Here is a 20,493-nt window from a genome sequence, read left to right on the forward strand (position 1 = left end):
AATGCTATCCTCCTTCCCAGTTTCCCCTCCACAGCCTCCCCCACCCTATCCCTCCTCCCCTTTGACACTAAGACGGTGCTCCCACACCCACCCACCTCACCCCTCTAGCATTCTCCTTTGATGGATAATCAAGCCTCCATAGGACCAAGCACATCCCCTCCCACTGAGGTCAGATAAGGCAGTCCTTTGCTACATATCTAACAGGGACCACAGACCAGCCCATGTATGCTCTTTGGTTGGTGGCTTATTCCTGGGGAGCTCTGAGGGGTCCGGTTAGTTGGTACTGCTGTTCTTCCTATGGGGTTGCAATCCCCTCCATCTTCTTCAGTACTTCCCCTAACTCTTCTCCTGGTTCAGTTTGAGATAGGATCTCTCTACAGAGCTCTGACTGTCCTAGAACTCACTCTGTAGACCAAGCTGACCTCAGACTCAGAGAAATCCAACTGCATGCCTCTGCCTCTGAGTGCTTGGATTAAAGACTTATGCCACCACTGCCTAACTTGTTTTGTTATTTTCATTAAAGAGGTTACTCACATCCTTTGCTAAATGTATTCCTAACATATTAGGGGTTTTCCTACCTATTGTGAAAGATTCCTTTGCAATTTTGTTACTAGCAGTTACATCTATTGGTACGTGAAAATGTGACTCATTTCTTGTGTGATCTTGTATCCTTAACCTACTTTCTGCTTTTTTTGTGGTGTGGATTGTTGCTGTTGTTGTTTTGGTTTGCTTTTTGTTGTTGACTTTCTGGGGGTCAATCTATTCCCTTTACTCTGTTTATGGTCAAGGTTGCCATTATCAGCATCTTCTGAGCTGTTTCATTTTTCTCTGTTGGTTTTGAATATCTCTAATTATTTTCTTCCTCTCCGCCATTCACCTCTGTGACTTGATGGCTTAGTGAATTGACTGGCAAGGTTTTATTCTTTTTATTTCCTCTTGTATATATGTCCTTTACTTATTTTATACCCTTTTCATAGGTATTATTTTTCTTCATCTCAAGATGTGAGGCTGCCTTAAAAATATTTTGTAGATTTCTCTGGTGGTTGTGAATTCTTTCAGACTTGCTTGCCTTGGGAAGTCTATATATCTATTTATTAATGACATTTTTGGATATATTCTTCATTGGAAGTTTTACTTTTAGTCTAGTTGGATTCCCTTAAGTCTAATTTGGCTTTTTTTTCTCCTGATGAGTTTAGAATTCTCTTAGTGCTTTAGGATCTTTACAGCTTACATATGAGGTGCCTAGTGAGGCCACTTTCTCATGATGTCTACTTGCAATCCTGCTCCACCGAGGAGATGTCTGTCTCTTCCAACATCAAGGCTTTATAAGTATCATTTCATTTAGTAGGTTCTCTATGACTTGGGCCTTATTTTATAGCTTTACCATATGAATATAGCTGACAGTGATAGAGGGTAAAACATTAGCCTGTTCTATTATGAAAAGGTCTCTACCTGGTACTTGGACAAGACTAGAAGTTGTGTGCAGGATCTGTGGCCTTGGTATGAAGACTTTGGTTTCTCCATGATGTTAGGCTTCAACTCAGAAAACCTGGCATTGAGTTCCAAGGTGTGTTGGCTAGTTTTATGTCAACTTGACACAAAATAGAGTCATTTTGGAAGAAGAACTCTCAACTGAGAAAATGCTTCTATAATTGCCTGTAGACAAATCTGGAGTGCATTTTCCTAATAAAGGATTAATGTGGAATGGTTCAGCTCACCATGGGCAGTGTCACAGCTGGGCTAGTGGTACTGGATACTATAAGAAAGCAGGCTGATAATAACATTCTATTATATTCATAGATCAGTGTCTTGCTCAGTCATCTCCAGAAAAGCTTCTTTCTGTAGTATATGAAAATTAATACAGCAACCCATAACTGGACATCATGCTTAGTGTGAAAGAACTTGGAACATTCAGTCTTAAATGGAATGTCTCTATCGAATAAGCACCTCCCCTCAGGGCTCAGAGAACCTCATAAAAGAGAAGAAAGAAATAGTATAAGAGCTGGAGATGATGGGGAACACCAAGAAAATAAGGTCCTCTATATTAGCGTGATCAAAGCTCATGTGAACTCGCAGAGACTGAGGTAGCTTGCATAGGGCCTGCCCAGGTCTGGACCTCTATATATGTATTATGACTTCCAACTTAGTGTTTTCATTTCATTACTAAGTGTGGGGATGAGTGGGTGGGTCTCTGATTTCTATCTCTTGGGTTCTTTCCTTCTGTTTGTTTGTCTAGTCCAAATTTAGTGTGTTAGTTTTGTTTTATCTTATTTTATTATAATCTCTTAGAAATCTGTTTTCTAATGAGAGACAGAAAGTGAATGGATCCAGATGGTAGGCAAAGTGGGAAGAAACTGGGAGGATTAGTGAGAAAAGCAACTGTAATCAGGTTATGTAATGTAAGAAAAACATTTTTAATAAATGGAAATTTTTTTAAAAGGCTGAGCAAGCCAGTGGGCTGGGTTCTTCCATGTTTGCTGGTTCAGTTCCTACATTCAGGTTCCTTCCTTGGGCTCCTGTCCTGACTTCCCTTGATGATGGACAGGAGTCTGGGGAGGGTGTGCATATCAAATAAATCCTTTGTTCCTAGGTTGCTTTCAGTCATGGTGTTTTATCACACTGGAAACACTAAATAAGACAGAAGGCAAAGATCTGTGTTTGTTTCCCTGTCTTGCTCCCTCATCAGTACAATCGTCTTCTACATTATGTTGCCCCATGTTTAAGAAGATGTAATGGTGGGGGTGCCTTCGTTCCTTAGCTAGTGGTCCAGGTGTTTAGCTTTTAGGTACTGGCTGAGGAAAGGAGTCATATGACTCTGGTCTGTAATAGATTTCAGTGGTGCAGTCTGGTACTGAGCTCAAGTCTATGGGCTTGATTTCTCTCTGTCTCTCAAATATAAGTCCTCTCACTGATAATGGGGTAGGGAGGAGGGGGTTCTTTCCTCTATGTCATCTTCAGTCTACAATGTGTTATATTATACTAATATCTATGGTGTCTCTCCAGATTCCTTACTTCTTTAAAGTTAGGTGAATAAACAACTTTTACAATTTGTACATCTGTAGTAGATTATAATTGATGAACCTTAGCCATCACCTTGCTAAATGGGATTTGAACTCCTGGGATAAAACCCTTTGTAATCAGGAAGGCTTATTATTTCATATAGTTTGCTGTTTTGGTCCATATTCAGCATTTATAACATGCTTTCCTGCTATATGTGTTTAGTAACGTGTGCTGATCTCATAAAATGAGTGGGAAGAGGGATTTCTACTGTGAAACTCGGGTCTGAGCAGAACTGTATGGCCCTGGGTTTATTCATTACCATACAATTTTCCATTAAGTCTCTCCAGTATAGCCACTGGGTACATTTCTAAAATAACAATTTCTTACAGATACAGATGGTTTTGATTTGTCTGTAATTGTTTTCAATTAGTCTGTACCATTTTTGTATCTTCAAATGTAATTAACATATTTTTCAAAATCTTTACTTTGAATCTCTTGAAGCCCTACTAGATATTTAAACTCCTTCCACTAATCTTATTTATGATCATTTATTTTATTTTATTTTTGATTAAATTTCCAGACTACTATCAGAGTTGCACACTTTCTAAAGGATAAGTGTTTAAATGTGATTCTCTCCATTGTTTGCTTTCTAGTCCATCGTTTTCTTATCCTACCTCCGCACTTCCTCGTACCACTTTGGATTTAATTTGTGTTATTGTTCCTTAATATGGAAACAATAATCATTGATCTTTAACCTTTCTAATCTTCTTGGATAAATTTGTTGTTGATTGACATCATGGCCATATCTAAACATTTCTTTCCATTGATAATTATTTCCTTTAGTTATTGTTTAAAAAAAAAAACAGTGTCTTGTTAAGTAGATCTGGCAAATCTAGAACTCATCTATCTAGAACAGTCTGGCTTTGAATTTCCTGTCTTCTAATAGCTGAGATTAAAGATGTATGTTATTACCACCATACCCAGATTTCCACCAATTTTGAATTGTTATAATTTTTTCCTTTTTTATTAGATATTTTCTTTATATACATTTCAAATGCTATCCCAAACGTTCCCTATACTCTCCCTCTGCCCTGCTCCCCTACCCACCCACTCCTGCTTCTTGGCCCTGGCATTCCCCTGTACAGGGGCATATAAAGTTTGCAATACCAAGGGGCCTCTCTTCCCAATGATAGCCGACTAGGCCATCTTCTGCTACATGTGCAGCTAGAGATAAGAGCTCTGGGGGTACTGGTTAGTTCATATTGTTGTTCTACCTATAGGTTGCAGACCCCTTCAGCTCCTTGGGTGCTTTCTCTAGCTTCTCCATTGGGGGCCCTGTGTTCCATTTTATAGATGACTGTAAAAATAATATTTGTATTAATTCTTTGAGAATTTATTACAATGTTTTTATCATGTTCATGCTCTCTCTCTCTCTCTCTCTCTCTCTCTCTCTCTCTCTCCCTTTCTCTCTTAAAACTCACTAAGTCCAATTTGTGTTGGCCAACAACTCTTAGGTATGGAATCTACTATGGAATGTGGTCTATATACCAGAATTACATCAATTAAATAAAACTGACTGCCTTTCCTAGTAGCTACAGTTGCCAATAGCTCCTCAGTGAAGGATGGGACTATGTGCCCACCTCTTCCTTGTGCTGGGATTTTGTCTGGTTTGAGCTTGTACAACTCTTGTGTATGCTGTAAAATCACCATGACATGTGCATCTGTCCTGTTGTTTGCAGAAAACACTGTTTCTTTGAAGTCATATAACACCTCTGGCATGTATAATCTTCTTTTCTTTCCCTCTTCCATGAAGATCCCTAGGTCTTGAGGAAAGGGTGTGGTCTCCCATTTAGGCCTGAGCACTGTGACCAGTATGCCCATAGCTAGCATGCAGTCTTTGTGTTAATCACCATCTACTACAAGAAGACGCTTCTCTAACTTTTAAATGAGATGCCTTCAGCAAACCTCTTTCCTTTTAGGGTACATGAATTTATGCAGACGAGTAGGCAGAGAGACTGTAAGAGCCAGAGGGGATGGATGACACTAAGAAAACTGTCTTCAAGACACAACAGGATGAGGCACATAAAAACTCAGAGACTTGAAAGCATGCATAGGTACAGGGCCTGTGCAGGTCCAAGCAGGAGGGAGTCCCAGTGCCCAGACAGGAGAGTGGGCACAGGCTCCCACTCCTAAGAAGTGATCTCCTTGACATCTTTTTGCAATAGAAAAATTAGTTTTCTTCAATGGATTCTCACTGGGTATATCTACCACACTTAAGGATAGGCTCCATGCCCAGTAGATGGCCAATATGAAATAAATTAATGATCTTCCTGTAGATTTTTTTGTCTTATATTTTTGTTTGGGTATTTTAAATACTATTAGTCTTTTGCTTCTATATTATGGTTTTTAATTTTTTAATGGGTTCTGATTTTGTATGTGTATGTATATTTCTTGATTTTTAAAAAAAAAAAAATTTGGTTTATTTGTTTTTATTTGCCTGCTTATTTTCTAAAGAGAGAGAGAGATAATGATGAGCACTGCTCTATTGGCCACAATCTCTCTCTTTTTTTTTTAACCTTGGGCACTGAAGGAGAGGTAGAAAGCAAAGAATATTTCAATATAAATAGCACTGCACAAAACTGCCACATGCAGGCTTATATGTAGTGGTAGAGTATGTTCACATATGAACTTATGAAGAAACCTACAGAGAAAACAAGTGAGTGGTATCTGATGGGTCTTTTATGTCAAGCTATAGAACTTGACAAGCTGAAGGACTGTGAGAGTCGTGGTGGACATGGACTCAGGACAAAAGGGACAGATAACTCAAGGTTCACACTCTGCACTCCTTGGATGATGGAGGAAGAAACTGAAAATGTTGGAAATGACAAGCAGCTACAAACTGGACAACAGCTAAAGACACTGGGAACATGAGTTATAATGCCTGGAAATCTATAGATGCAGACTTTGAGGACCAGTTGGATGAGACAGGTAAGAGGATGCAGAACACCATTCTTGCCTTGTAGAACAAGAACCTTCTAATTATCTATCAAGTGCATAGGCTTAAAGTGAGACAGTGGGTCAGAGAGATGGAGCTGTGCAACATAGAACACATGTCATGAAACACTAGACAGTTGAGGATGAACTTCCTCAAAAGGCCATTAACACCACACAGGAAAGACTGTGGAGAACGGTGACTAATTCAGCATTTGGAATGTTGGTTTTGATGGGACTGTGGTTCATGAAGACATAAAAGCCACATAACGAATTTGAATGTACAGGCTTGGGTTTCAACAAATGATCCCTGGGGCAATAGATTTGAGGCGAGTTAGAGTCAGAACAGTATCAACAACAAAAGAAGTCACAGATTGCAGTAGGTTAAATTCAGAAAATACATGGCTACTCGGCTATGGGGGATATCAATGATAATGTTGAGATTGGTCATAGAGCCTCCACTGCAAATATCAGAGAAGACAACGTGACTGAGAAGTCAGGAGGCCAGATGATTAAACAAGTGTAAGAATCATGTCAGTGTGTATCCATTCAAAAGATGCCATCATGTGGAGAATACCTCCTGGGGAGGCAAGGAGTAAATAGCTGTGACTCTAATCACTGTCAGATGGTCACAGTGCTTGGTGGTGATGAAGAAGTGAAACACAAGCAGACCCTGAATGAGAGATGCTCCATTCAATCCATGTGTTCAAGAAGACAAGGAAAGGCAAAATATCTCTCTTGATCTAAATCAATAGAGTGTGAGATTTTAGGTAGAAAATTAAAAGTAAATGAAATATATGTGGTTTCCAAAAAGTCTGGTATAGACAAGTATGAGACAAAAAAAATTTTTTTGAAGGAAATACATTTACTCCTTTTCTTTCTGACAGCAGAGAATTTTGAGATGATCAAATTTGAAAACCAGATGTTGTAGTGGTAAATTTCGATATTTACTCAGAAGCTGATAAACACAGCAGTGGACTTGATACTCTGATCCATCATGATATCACGGCTCAACCAGACAGTAGTGACAGAGTTTGTACTGCAAGGTTTCTCAGAGCACCCTAGTCTAAGACTGTTCCTGACAGGCTGCTTCTTGTCCCTCTACGTAATGGCTCTAATGGGCAACATTGTGATCATTGCTTTGGTCACCTTCAGCACTGGGCTCCACAGTCCCATGTACTTTTTCCTGTGCAACCTGGCCACCATGGATATTATCTGTACCTCATCTGTGCTGCCCAAGGCTCTGGTTGGTCTACTATCTGAGGAAAACACCATCTCCTTCAAAGGGTGCATGGCCCAGCTCTTCTTCCTTGTGTGGTCCTTATCTTCAGAGCTGCTGCTGCTCACAGTTATGGCCTATGACCGCTATGTGGCCATCTGCTTTCCCCTACACTACAGCTCTAGGATGAGCCCACAGCTGTGTGGGGCTCTGGCCGTGGGTGTATGGTCCATCTGTGCTCTGAATGCATCTATCAACACTGGTCTGATGACACGGCTGTCATTCTGTGGACCCAAGGTCATCACCCACTTCTTCTGTGAGATACCCCCACTCCTTCTGCTCTCCTGTAGCCCCACATATGTAAATAGCATTATGACTCTAATAGCAGATGTCTTCTATGGAGGCATCAATTTTGTGCTTACCTTACTATCCTATGGCTACATCATTGCCAGCATCCTGCGCATGCGTTCTGCTGAGGGCAAGAGGAAGGCCTTTTCTACCTGCTCATCCCACCTCATTGTGGTCTCTGTGTACTATTCATCTGTGTTCTGTGCCTATGTCAGCCCTGCATCCAGCTACAGCCCAGAAAGAAGCAAAGTTACCTCTGTGCTGTACTCATTCCTCAGCCCAACCCTGAACCCCCTCATTTACACATTGAGGAACAAGGATGTCAAGCTCGCCCTGGGCAGGCTCTTGCCCTCTTTCTCACATTAAGTGGAGATGTGTAGAATATTTTCCTGGACTAGGCTGTTCCTAAACATTCTTTCCTAAGAGCAGCTTCATGGAGCAAAGTGCACGTATCACTGTTTCAGAAAACCTTTCTCTGGACAATTTCACTCACTTTAACTTCCAAAACAACAGAGTTCTTAGAGGCAATGTAAACAAACACTAAGGCTTTTATTTCCTGATAAATACACATTATTTTTAAAGTAATTAATGTTTATCTAAATGGAGATTCCATATTCCTGAACTAGAGGATTTTCAGTGGGTGACAATGGTATTTGTCAGAACATAAAGCCCTTTCATCCAGTGCCTCCCTATAACCATCAGTGAACCTTGTTTCTGAACTACAGCTAACGAACCTAAACTTTATATAAACTTCTGCATGGCCACAGTGTCTTGGGAAGACCAATGCTGAGAGAAATGGGGTTTCTTCCTTCTTAGCTATGGTAGTCAAAGCTGGTGATATTGGCATGGAGAGAGAACCAACTGATGGAGTGGAGATGAAGCATAAGTTTCAAAAATGAACTCATATATATTAGTCCTGCTGATTTTTCACAAGGATGAGACAATTAAACTGATGGGAAAGACTAATTATTTTTAACAGTTTAGGGAGAAGTAGATAAATGACTACACACAAAGCATGGAGTGGATGCTCCCAGCACACCATCCACAATGATCATAAGCAAAGAAACAAATGCTAAACTCTTTTTCATACAATATATGTTGATCATATTTGTTCCCCTTTCCCAACTACTCTCCCCACCTCCCTACCATTCAATGTTATTTCTCTCTCTCTCTCTCTCTCTCTCTCTCTCTCTCTCTCTCTCTCTCTCTCTCTCTCTCTCCTTTTCTCCCTCTCTCTTCATCCTTGTGACTAAAATACTTTTTTCCAAAGCATTTATTTATTTTGTCTCATGGTTTCAGAAGCTTCAGTCCATGGCTATTTGGCTCTTTCTTTTGGTCTGTGGTCAGGCAGTGGGCTCATGTGGTAGAGAAGCTTCCTCCCATGGTGGCAGCCCAGAACACATAGAAGAAGACACCTGTGGCCAACTGGGTTTCTCCTTTTTCCTTTAGCCATGATTTCCAGTCCCCAGTTTCCAGGATGGTGCTGCCTACATGGAGAGTGGCTCCCCTTCTTCACTGAATCATTTCTGTAAACACTGTCACCTGCATGGAAAGAAGTGTCCCTCAGTGATTTCCTAAGTGGCTCTGCATTCAGTTATAGTAACAATAAAGATTAACAACTGTAAGTCATTGACCTGACATGTTTGGCCTGTTAGCTTCTTTCACATTGTTTCTTTCATTTTTCAGTCATATTTTGTACTATTTCTTCTGTTATTGGCCCTGTGACTGATATTTAAGCTATAGAACAACTGGTAATCACACAAACACTGAGTATACAAATGGTCACACACACACACACACGTATGCATGCATCTCATAAATACATTATTTGGGGAATCTTTGATAGAGCATGCCTTATGTCATGTTAACATTACCTACATGGAACACAATATAGCAGTAACTTTCCAGGAGAAGTCAGGTTACACAAAACACACCAGATACTGGAGCCTAAGTCAGAACTGTGACCAAGCAAGCCTCTGATGTGGCACTGTGTCTAGAAAAGTGCTACTTTGCTGGTATCTGGCTCTGGGCTGACATCTCTGTATGTTGAAATAAGAGGAAGCTCGGTAGGCATCAGGTGTTATTGGGTCTAATCTCCTAATCTCTTCTGTAATGGCATCCTTTCCTCAACCTGAGAAACAAGCTGTGCTTTAATGAATGTTATGAAATGATAATAGCAAAAAAGCAAAGAAGCAAACTAGGGCTGCAAAAGCCTACTGGAGGCATGCACTGAGAGTAGAGATCTCTCATCTCTATAACAACATCATAGTGGCTGCTGGGACACACATTTAAGGAATTTAATTACAACTCACTAAAGAACTTACACTCGAGAATTAACTAGCAGTGAAGTTTGGTTCATGTAGAGGAATTTTAATCCAGCAACATGCTTGCTCTGGCAAGGGATCACATCCAAAAACCTTCTAGGTCTATGTGATCCAGCTGGAATGCCATATACCTTTAATTCTTCAGGCTGGAATACAGGTATGCCTTTAGCACATACCTTTAGTCCCAAACAATGACATCTAGGTAGAGAGCAGTTCAGTCAGTGCAATTCAGTTGAGTTCAGACAGTGCAGTATAATTCAGTTGCGCTCAGTTCAGGACACTTTTGTGCAGTTAAATTGAAGGCAGTTGAGTTCAGATGAGTTCATGCAGTTCTGTGCAGGTCAGCCGAGGCAGCTGAAGCCAGAGAATAAGAAGGAGCCAGGTTAGTTTGATGCCAAGCAGAGCAATTCTGTGAGAAGCCAAGAAAAGCCAGATTGAATCAGCTTGGATAGGAGGTTGAGACAGAACAGCTGAATTGAACCAGCCAGCCAGAGTTCAGAAAGAACTAGAAAGGGTGAGTTTATTCAGCAGTAAGCCTCTAAGATGACAATAACATCTGACAAATAAAAGTTACATTTACAGGTTTGGTAAGTCACAGAAGTAGTGTTGCGGCCTGCCGGCAGTCCACAACACGAACGGTTCAACTGAGAATGGCAGTTCGAACTGAAAAGAGAGGAATCTAGACGGGGCGGAAGAATGAATGGAGCCAAGACAACAAACGTTCTGATCAAGGCTCAATTTTACTATTTTCAGACACTCAGTTATAAAGGAAGGGGGAGGGAACCCAACTTACCGCCAAGTAACTCAGGGTCCAGTAGCAGGACGAACACGTGTGTGCCTCCAGGCAGCAAAGGCAGGTTCCAGCAGTAGGCGTGGCAGGACGAATGAGCAGGTAGCTCCACCCTTGAGCAAGCAGGTTCCAGGCTGGGGGAAGGGAGGCCACATTTCCTCCCATTAGTTAACAAAACAAACAAAAATAAAAAAGGGGCTGGCCTGAGGCAGAAAAATTATTTATGTTCAATAGTTCTGCCTGAGTTCTTAGGGCTAAAGAAAAAACCTGTTTCCGTGGGATTCCCTAACTTTTCTAATGGTAAACTGTATTTGGCTAAGACTGTCTTTATTATCCTAGTAAACCACTAACAACAGAATAGGCTCTGACTTTATAATGCTAATTAGTGCTGAATAGGTAGCTACCTGTTTGCATTTTAAGTAGGGCGTTGGAACCCTGGCTGAGTTTAACTAAACAAATTTAGAATAACACTGAGCTGATAATCCTCCGCAATTTTGGGTGACAGGCAGGGGAAACAGTGAGAAGGGGTAAGACCAGCTCTTTAGTACAAGGCCAGTTGGCTTTTTTATTTGGGTGGGAGGCAGTGAAGGGCTTGCCCTTACAACAGTAAGGTCTCCAAACTCTCTCCCCCCTATTAATTAAGTTTAAATAGGCAATGCTTAACAGAGGTGATCAAATGATTCTTTTCATCCATAGATGAGTGGGCCTTTAACCTTGACTTGGGTGGACATTGACCTGATTCCTCCCGTGAGTGTTATAACAACTCACATCTGTGGCTCTTGGTATCTTTTGGGGAGGGGAGGCAGAGCCTTAAGTATTTTTGGTTTTTAGCTGGAATCAGATACCAACCTCTTTTAAATCAGGTGTGTCGCACAGGGAACTCAGAAACGGTCAAGCTGGACCTTCCCTCCGCAGTAATCTCCTGCGCCAAGCGGTACCCATACTGTATTCATATAATTATGAATCAGTAGCGCAATTCTGAGTTATGCGCGGTCTCTATATGAGACTTGTCAACCTCAGATTTAGCAAGGCCTAGACAAAAATTATGTCAGTATTAACACCATTAATTTTGGTTAAAATAGGAGCTGAAAGTCTTTCCTCTTCATACCTGTTATTCCCAATAGCCTGAGGAACTAAGGACACCTTGCAGTAACAGCAAGGGTGAAAAGCCAGAGGCCAGCTAAGGGACTAAGCCCATCTCTATCAAAATAAGAACTAATCTCTGTAAATATATATGAAATTTCTACTTCCCTAGCTCTCCTGGTAAATCTAAATCTTATCTTAGACTGAAAACCACATGCTGGGATGTCCTTGGAAGGGAGATTAGCAGTACCACCTGTTTGCTCTTAGGGGCGGAGAACCGGAGAATGTAGATTGACCTGCTTGAGAAAAGGAAGAAATCTAAACAATGAGAGAGTAGCACTGTAAATTTTCTGTTTGGAGAAGTCAAGGTACTTTATTTAGATGCAAATTGTAAAACTAAAGCTAATCTCCGGCCTCCTGTAGGGGAATTGGCTCAGAGGAAAACAGTTTTTCTGAGAGCTTCCACTCCCAGCTGAACTCTAAGCACAAGAGGAATTTTAATCTTTAGAATGATACTTACGAGAAGAGACAGAATCTGTGTTTACCTAACGAATTAATCTCTCTGGTAACCACCGTGCTTCATCTTCATCTCGTGAAAAAACACAAACCGAGCCTCTTCCCCAGATTAGAACTGGATCTGGACCCTTCCATTTATTAGTCAGGGCGTCCTTCCATTTTAACAATGCATAGGAATTAGAAGTAACTGGGTGCCAATGGCGTTCCGCTGCAGACTGACCTTTAATGTCAGTTTGCAAAAAGTTTAGGACAAATAAGGTGAAGGCAAGATGAGCCTTTGGTGACCTTGGGGGAAATGCTCTGAATTAACTTTGCTAGGTAATTTAGAATATAGGAATCTCTAATAATTGAACTGAATATTAGACCAGTCTAAGATTGAGTTAGAATGGCTGGTCACACTGAAGAAGAGTGAAAAATCATTATGACTCTATTAAATGACTAATTTTACTAAGTCTGAATATACAGTCTCTGATGTACTATTGCCATAAAGTTAAAAGGCTAGAAGCTAGTCTAAACTGGAAAAATGACAAGCAAGGATTTAAGGTAAACTTCCCTTGAGAAGCATTAGTTAATAAAATACTTTCCACTTAGGAAACAATATATACTGAAAGATTAAAACTTTTGGCTTCTTGTAAAGAAGCAGAAACAATAAACATTTTTCTTACACAATGTAAAGCTATATTAGCCATACGTAGAGGCAAAATTTTCTAGTGATTGCCAGTTTACTAGAAGCAAAAATCTTTGAATTTAAGCATTATTTTAAACATCTGAATAGATCTGTAACACTGTTAAAAAGAAATTTTCTTGAACACAGGGAAAAACTTTTTTAGGCATTGTTTGCAAAACAAAAGAAAGGGCCACAAGCCGCTCTGGGGCTGCCCAGAGCCCTGTATTGACTCAAAGGTAAAATACTTTTTAATCTGAGCATTAATCTTAAATTTGCAATCAAACTGCAAGCTGCAGTCAATGGAACAATGGCAGTTTTAACCATAATTTTTAAGTTTTTGTGCAAGGTTAGGATAATACCTACAACTTTGGGAAAGCAAAACCTATGTTTAAAACAATTTATCACTGTTAAAATCAATATTAGAAGCATTACTATCATATTACGAAGTTTGGATATCAATTAATACCTATGAATACCTATTAAAGCAAGCTTTAACGCTTTAATAAAGAGGCATTGCTTTATATCTTATCTTAAATTTTACTATTTAGGATAGGAACCACATTAATCATTATCTAAACTAGAAATATCTTAAGAGACTCAGCCTCTGAAGCTTAATCTCAAACTCTAACTCGCTTAGCTGTGTCCCTATGAGTAGCACCTCCCGAAGTGGTGACTATAGGTGATGCGGGAGATTCGCAAGAGGACCAATTCTCATTAAGGTAATGGGCAATTCCTCTATCTGAGTGATTTTTGTTAAAATTCAGTCCATCATCAGAGTTTCCACATTTATCAATTTTTGAGTTAAGAAGATCTTTTTCTGAGGAGGCCTTCTCTGATAGGCACTCCTCCTGAGATACCACAAGCTCCGCCTGAGGGCGATTTAGCCCTGGAAAAGTTGCATCTTTTATAGCATCATTTACAAGCGCCCAGAGACCTAGGGTAAAATTATCTGTCTGAGCGATATTCAGGGCCTCACCAACTTTCTCCCAGGTTCCACAATCTATCGTTTCTTCTTCTTTGAACCATGGACAACAGCTATCTATCTTATCTAAAAAATTTCTTACTAATTGTACTTCAAGCCTTACTCCTCTGGCCTGAAGCAACTCCTGAAAACTAAAAACAACCGCCTGATCCATGACTTTAAACCCTTCCTTCTTCCACCTAAACAGCTTTCTAAAAAGCTGCGGCACACCGCCTGTCTCCATATCTAGTTCCGATTAACGAACTACTGACCCCAAGCAGAAACAGTGTTGGGTCAGCACTGATTCAAACTTGATTCGTATCCTACCGCATCCTCAGCAACACTTTACAAAACTGAAATTTTAGGCTAGCGCTAGCATGTGTACCTGTCCGTTGCTCCGATGCTCCTCCGATACGAAGATCCTTTCCTTTCTTGTGGAGCTCCACACAGCAGTCATTTCTCTTAGCATCCCTCTGCCATTCTTCAGGTCCCAGTTCTGGCGCCAACTGTTGCGGCCTGCCCGCAGTCCACAACACGAACGGTTCAACTGAGAATGGCAGTTCGAACTGAAAAGAGAGGAATCTAGACGGGGCGGAAGAATGAATGGAGCCAAGACAACAAACGTTCTGATCAAGGCTCAATTTTACTATTTTCAGACACTCAGTTATAAAGGAAGGGGGAGGGAACCCAACTTCCCGCCAAGTAACTCAGGGTCCAGTAGCAGGACGAACACGTGTGTGCCTCCAGGCAGCAAAGGCAGGTTCCAGCAGTAGGCGTGGCAGGACGAATGAGCAAGTAGCTCCACCCTTGAGCAAGCAGGTTCCAGGCTGGGGGAAGGGAGGCCACAAAGTAGCTTAATGTTTGAGAGCACTGTACTTACACTCAAACACATTTGAATGTATTAGATATGTGAGAATGCCTAAGAGTTACTAGAATAATTAAAAGATCAACAAATTCTGTGCACAGATTTGGATAGGGGATCTGAGGTAACATCTTAGCCTACATTCTCAGTAGACAAGGGATGCATAAATGAAGTCTTCTTTCTGCTGTTTCCTCTCTAATCTTACAGAATTCCTCTCTAATGGAATTATTTTCAAATGGAAAATAATTTTTCGAGGGTTGCTTTGAATCCCTTGTTTTTCATGGTATGAATGAGGGGGTTGAGAGATGGAGTCACAGTGCTATACAAAATGGTTATGGCCTTTTCCAGGAGCCCAGCAGATCCTACAGTGGGATGGATATAGGTGTAGATCTCTGTGGAGTAATACAGATTAACCACTACTGGGTGAGCAGAACAGTGGAGAATGGACATTCTTGCCCTCAACAGAGCAGATGAGCAGGATGCTGGTGATTATGGAGCCAAAAGAAAGCATGGTGAGTAAGATATTTAGGCCTCTCAGAAACATGCCTGCAAGGACTCTTATGATATTATTGATGAAGGTGGAACTACAACATAGTAATGATATTGATGGAATCTTGCAGAAGAACTGTGATATCAGATTGGACCCACAAAAGGACAGTGGCAACATGAGATAGGTGAGCACTAAGTAGTTTACAGTGCCTATGAACTACACAAAAGTTTCCAAGGCCACAGAGGACTTGTATTGATTTCATAATGGTGCCCTGGTGCAAAGCTGGCAGATGGCCAAGTTATAAGCCATGCAAAGAAGAAAAATAGCTCAGTACTCCAGACCCAAGTAAAATCACTTGGGCGAGGCAGTCCTGCCTACAAGGCTCTTTAGGACTATGGGTTGCCATGCAGGTCACATCCAGCAGAGATAGGTTGAAGTAGGAGAAATACTTGAGAGTATGGTAGTTGTATCTGAATGTCCCCTTTAGTTTCTATTCTCTTGTCTCACAATTTGAATGAAAGAGCATGCTAGGGATATACCCAAAGAAATAGCCTATAAACATGGTTTGGTTAATGACCAAATTGTTACATTCACCAAAGATCATCCTACATACAAACATAGATGGTCATGCCCAGTGATCTGACCATGTAGAGATACCAACAATAGAAATAAAACTCAACACCCCTACCTAGGAACCATTTACAAGAGCTTGCTACCCTCTCTGCCTCCATTTCCTGGAGACTGTGAAGATCCTTGAGGGAAACCAAGCCTTTGTTTTTTTACACCATCCCTTTGTTTCGGCCTCCAATCCCCGAAGCACGCTGTAACTGCCAACCACCAGCTACACTGGCCTTGGCATCAGGAAGGTGATCTGAACATTCTTTCCAACACTCCTTTGCAAATTCCTCAGTTTCATCCTTATCCCTGCAGCAGACCACTTGCAGAGTTCTGACTTCCCTCTCAGACCGAACTCCCTAGACACTGCACCAAACCTCACAGTAGATCAAGCTGTACTCTTCCCATTGGATTCTTTCAGCCCCCTCTCTTCTAGCCCATCCCTAGTCCTTCCCTAGTGCCTACAAGCATGCTCTACTCATGACTCCCAGTGGCCACACCTGGCAGCAACTCAAAAGCAGGCCACTCACAGCCACCACATGTTCCTGGTGGGGAGGTGAGAAGCATCTGAGAGGATATGAGGGAGGGAAAACCTTGATCACAATATGCTCTATGAAAAACATGTCTCCCGGAACCTAAATCTATAGAGTAAAGGGTTCAGGCTAGAAAATTAGATAGATAGATAGATAGATAGATAGATAGATAGATAGATAGATAGATAGACAGATAGATAATATATACACACACATATATAATCCGTGGATGTCAAATGAAGAAATACAAATGGCCAAGATATTCAAACATCCCAGGTATCTATCAATTGGCCAATAAATAGTGAAAATGTGGTATATATAATGGAATATTATTAAACTAAAAATAAAAACAAAATTATGGGATTTGCAAGTAAAAGGATAGACTGGCAATAATAATTTTGGCTAAGGTGACAAAGACCCAGAAATAAACATGACTACCACATGCTCCCTTTCATATGTGGAATATATATATGTATATGTATATATATATACATATATATGTGTGTGTATATATATATATATATATTCTTAAATTGGAATGCTTAAAAATATCAGGGAACCAGTTAGAGGCCATGAAAAGGATCTCATGTAAAAGAGGGGAATAAGAATGAAGATATATGAAGGGGGAGGAAAATAACGGAAGAGGACGCTTAAACAGGATGGGACATGAGAAGACCAAGTAGAAGAAGGAGTAAGGGGTGAGTGAAGTGGGCATTTCTGGTTTCATAGGAGACTCAGCTGTGTCATGTGATGTTTTTCTGGAAACTGTCTCATGAGAGGATATTTTGCTGAAGCAGGCATGTTTTGCTAAGAACAGACATGTAGTGTTTTTTCTGGAAGCTTCCTGGTGAAAGAGCATATGATGTTTTGCTGAAGCAGATGCTTGAGAGGTCATGTGATATTTGAAAAGAGTATAAGTATAACCCAACAGACAGTGGACAACCCTCTTGCATTGGTTCACCTAGCAAATCTTTGCTGGTCTTCATTGAAGATGTTCTTATATTGGTTGGCCTTGCTTTCTTCACTGATCTTTGTTTATCATGCCATTGTAGAGAGAAAAGCCCCAAAGACCATTATTATTCCCATTACTTCTTGCCACTTCTGCAGACTCAGACAATTGGCTGAGCCTCATGGTTTCTTCTGGATTGGGCTGCTGATTCATGTTTGGTGTTTGCCAAGCAGACTGGACAGGCACTACTGATTCGTGTTTTGTGTTTTACTAGTGGACTGGACTGCTGACAGCAAAGATTGGAATCTCCCCAAAGAACTATTTCTAAACAGGTTTACAACCCCCATTTCCTATTAACCTTTCTATTCCCCTGCCCCTGGTGGGTAGTAGGTAGAAGGGAGATTGAAGCAGTAAAGAACCATAATTAAAGCAAGTTTTGAGAAATCTAAGCCTACAGTGGGGAGGGATATCTAACAAGACACTTGAAAAGCCATATGTAAACTTACTACTTCAGAAATGCCCTAAAATATGGACATATACGAATATCAAAGATGCTCATATAGAGTTACTCTATGGTAGAGAAACAATGCTTTTCCCAAATACCATAGCTTTTCAAAAGAAAAAAGCCCAGTGCCAGGCATAAATAGCCTCTTTTTGAGTTGTTGGGCAATGGGGGTCCCATAAATCCCCATACTACAGGATACTCTTATCTCTCTTGCTTGTCGTCCAGAACTTGATGGGCCTTATTACCAAAGATACAATATACTTGAGTCATTGGCCATGAAGAAATCAATATGGTACTGACCTAAAAACTTTATCCCTACTGAGCAGCTTTCATAATGCTATAATGTTCCATGATACTGTTAGGGAACAAAAGTGATCAAAGGCTTACCTAGCTGCGAACCCTGTGAGCTACAATAATGAATGTCCAGGCAAGATATTCACTGGTTACAAAAAATGGCATGAATGTATAGGAGTAACCAACCACTTTAGGATTGGATTTAAGACCCACTCTACAGGCTGAAACTCACAGCTGACACTGTCAACTAAACCCTATCCTAGGGGAGAATTTAATATTATTTTACTAAGCATACACAGTAATAAGCTGCCCCCTAAGTTCTTAGTTTTATATGCATCGATTAGAGCACACTTCAACTTTCATCAGAAAAACTTCTTTTTGTAGGTGATATAGAGGCTGACAAAGAAGAAAAGCAATTATATCTTTGCCACTGTGATACCAGTGAACCACAGCAAGTAGAAGCATAATATATTATTAAAAAAATAAAAATAAAAAAATTTTAAAAATATATTCTTAAAGATGCAACAGTAGCACTTATATCTTGACCATAACTAACAGCTGTCTAATTGGTCTAAAGGTCCACTCAGTAGACTGGTACTACAAATCTAGCCAACTAGTCAGACAGGTCATAGACATAGAGGAACCTACTAATGCTACTTTTCCAAACCAATATAATCTCTCACTGTAGTTGTCATAATATCCTTATGCACACAGATAGGTGTAGCTCTCACTCCTCATCAAGGAAGATTCTTTTTTCAGCAGACAGAGACCAATAAGAAAGCCATAACTTATCAAAATACAGAGATCAATTGACTGTGAGTTGCCTAGCCCTACAACACAACCTTTATCTACATCTCAAGAACATCAGAGAAGGAGTGGCAAAATTATGACCCAGAGAAAAAAGATGTCTGCTGCAACATTGTGTCTTTAACATAAGTTAAGGAAACTGTATCCATGAAGCTTCAATTAAATGGCCACGTAAGCAGACTTGAACAATGGCAACTCCAGTTGGCATGGTAACATAGATGGTGGGAATCTGAGGAGCTATAGACAATTAATGACTGCACACAAAGAGAATCAGTCTTCCCCATGGACTAGCCCCCTAATTTGTTGTCTAGTACCAAGTGGTCAGCTCTAAATGCATATACATATGAATAACTCTAAATAGACTTAGCAGGTTTTATTTGCATATTTATTCATATATATATATATATGTAAAGGCAGCACTAATAAAAGAAGCCATGGGGTTGAAAGAAGAGCTCATAAGAAGGGTTAGAAGGAGAAGGGGACATGCTAAAAATACTATACACATATGTAAAATTAAAAATAATTTTAAATGCAATAATTATTTAGTTAATTCAACGAATATTGAAAAGAAACAAAAACAATATTGAGGGGAACATGAGTCAACGAGGAGGAGGCAAAGAGGTCAAAAGGCCATCATAGTTTAGCCTATGACCTTAAGGCAGCCACAGCATAAGCGAGAATTGGGATGGGCCATTGAAGGTTTTTGAATGTTCCAAGAAGTGAACAGCTCCTGAAGGACAGCAGCTGTGTTCCTCTCACTGCTCCCTTTCTGGTCACATCTTCCAAAACAACACGGCCCAGGCACACAGCAGCCCTGCTGCATTACTTCACAGTGGAAATTAAAAGGCCCTGGCACCAAGAACTCTTAAGCATCTAGCAAACTTCTGCTGACACCCTCCTGGATGAGAGCCAGTTTTGCCAGGGAAGCTGCTTCTAAGCATTGATGGTTCATATTGGACAAGATGGAAGGCCAAGGCAGGCCTTATCATATCACACACTGCCATAGTATGCCCACAGCATGGCAAGCATTTTCCTGAAAAATCCCTTTCAGAGATATACTAAAATCTGAAAGGAAATAAAAATTTTCAGATTTATCATAAGTGAAATACTTATGATAATACCAATTGTCGTAAACTCCCAGAACACTTGAGACCCCCAGGTCCCCTACCTACATGCCAGCCACAACCAAGGCTGAGTAACCTTTTTGGGTAAAAAGGGAACACAGGCATAAGGCAGTGTCTACCCAGAGCTCCTGGCTCATGTAACGGCTATAAGCAGAGGGGGCTAGGAATAGGCTACACCCGCATAGGATGTTTTAGGGAAATCATTTAACCACTGAGATCTATAACCTCCTGGATACTCCATGATCCTACAAAGTATCAAGTGTTTCTTCAGGGCTTCTCCTCCCTAAAGGGCAGCAGTTGAACACTTGTCCCTTGTGGCTCAACAAAATGTGTCCTCAGGAAAGGAACAGAGACCTCTACCAAACCTGTGATCCCCCAGTCCAGCAGGGCTGAAGGCAGTGATGCTGGCACAGGC

General features: G+C 40.6%; 1 protein-coding gene across 1 annotated transcript; it reads left to right on the top strand.

The window, feature by feature from the left end:
- Positions 1-5,853: 5,853 nt before the first annotated feature.
- Positions 5,854-7,924, top strand: LOC110298672 (olfactory receptor 13A1-like). The gene is made up of 2 exons (XM_021168055.2): positions 5,854-5,988; positions 6,879-7,924. Exon 2 carries the CDS (start codon positions 6,989-6,991, stop codon positions 7,922-7,924), a length of 936 nt encoding a protein of 311 aa, XP_021023714.1. The 5' UTR covers positions 5,854-5,988; positions 6,879-6,988.
- Positions 7,925-20,493: the final 12,569 nt, after the last annotated feature.

This window comes from Mus caroli, unplaced genomic scaffold (assembly GCF_978045245.1).
Source record: "Mus caroli unplaced genomic scaffold, Mus_caroli_1 scaffold_8, whole genome shotgun sequence".
In the NCBI taxonomy this organism is placed as follows: Eukaryota; Metazoa; Chordata; class Mammalia; order Rodentia; family Muridae; genus Mus; species Mus caroli.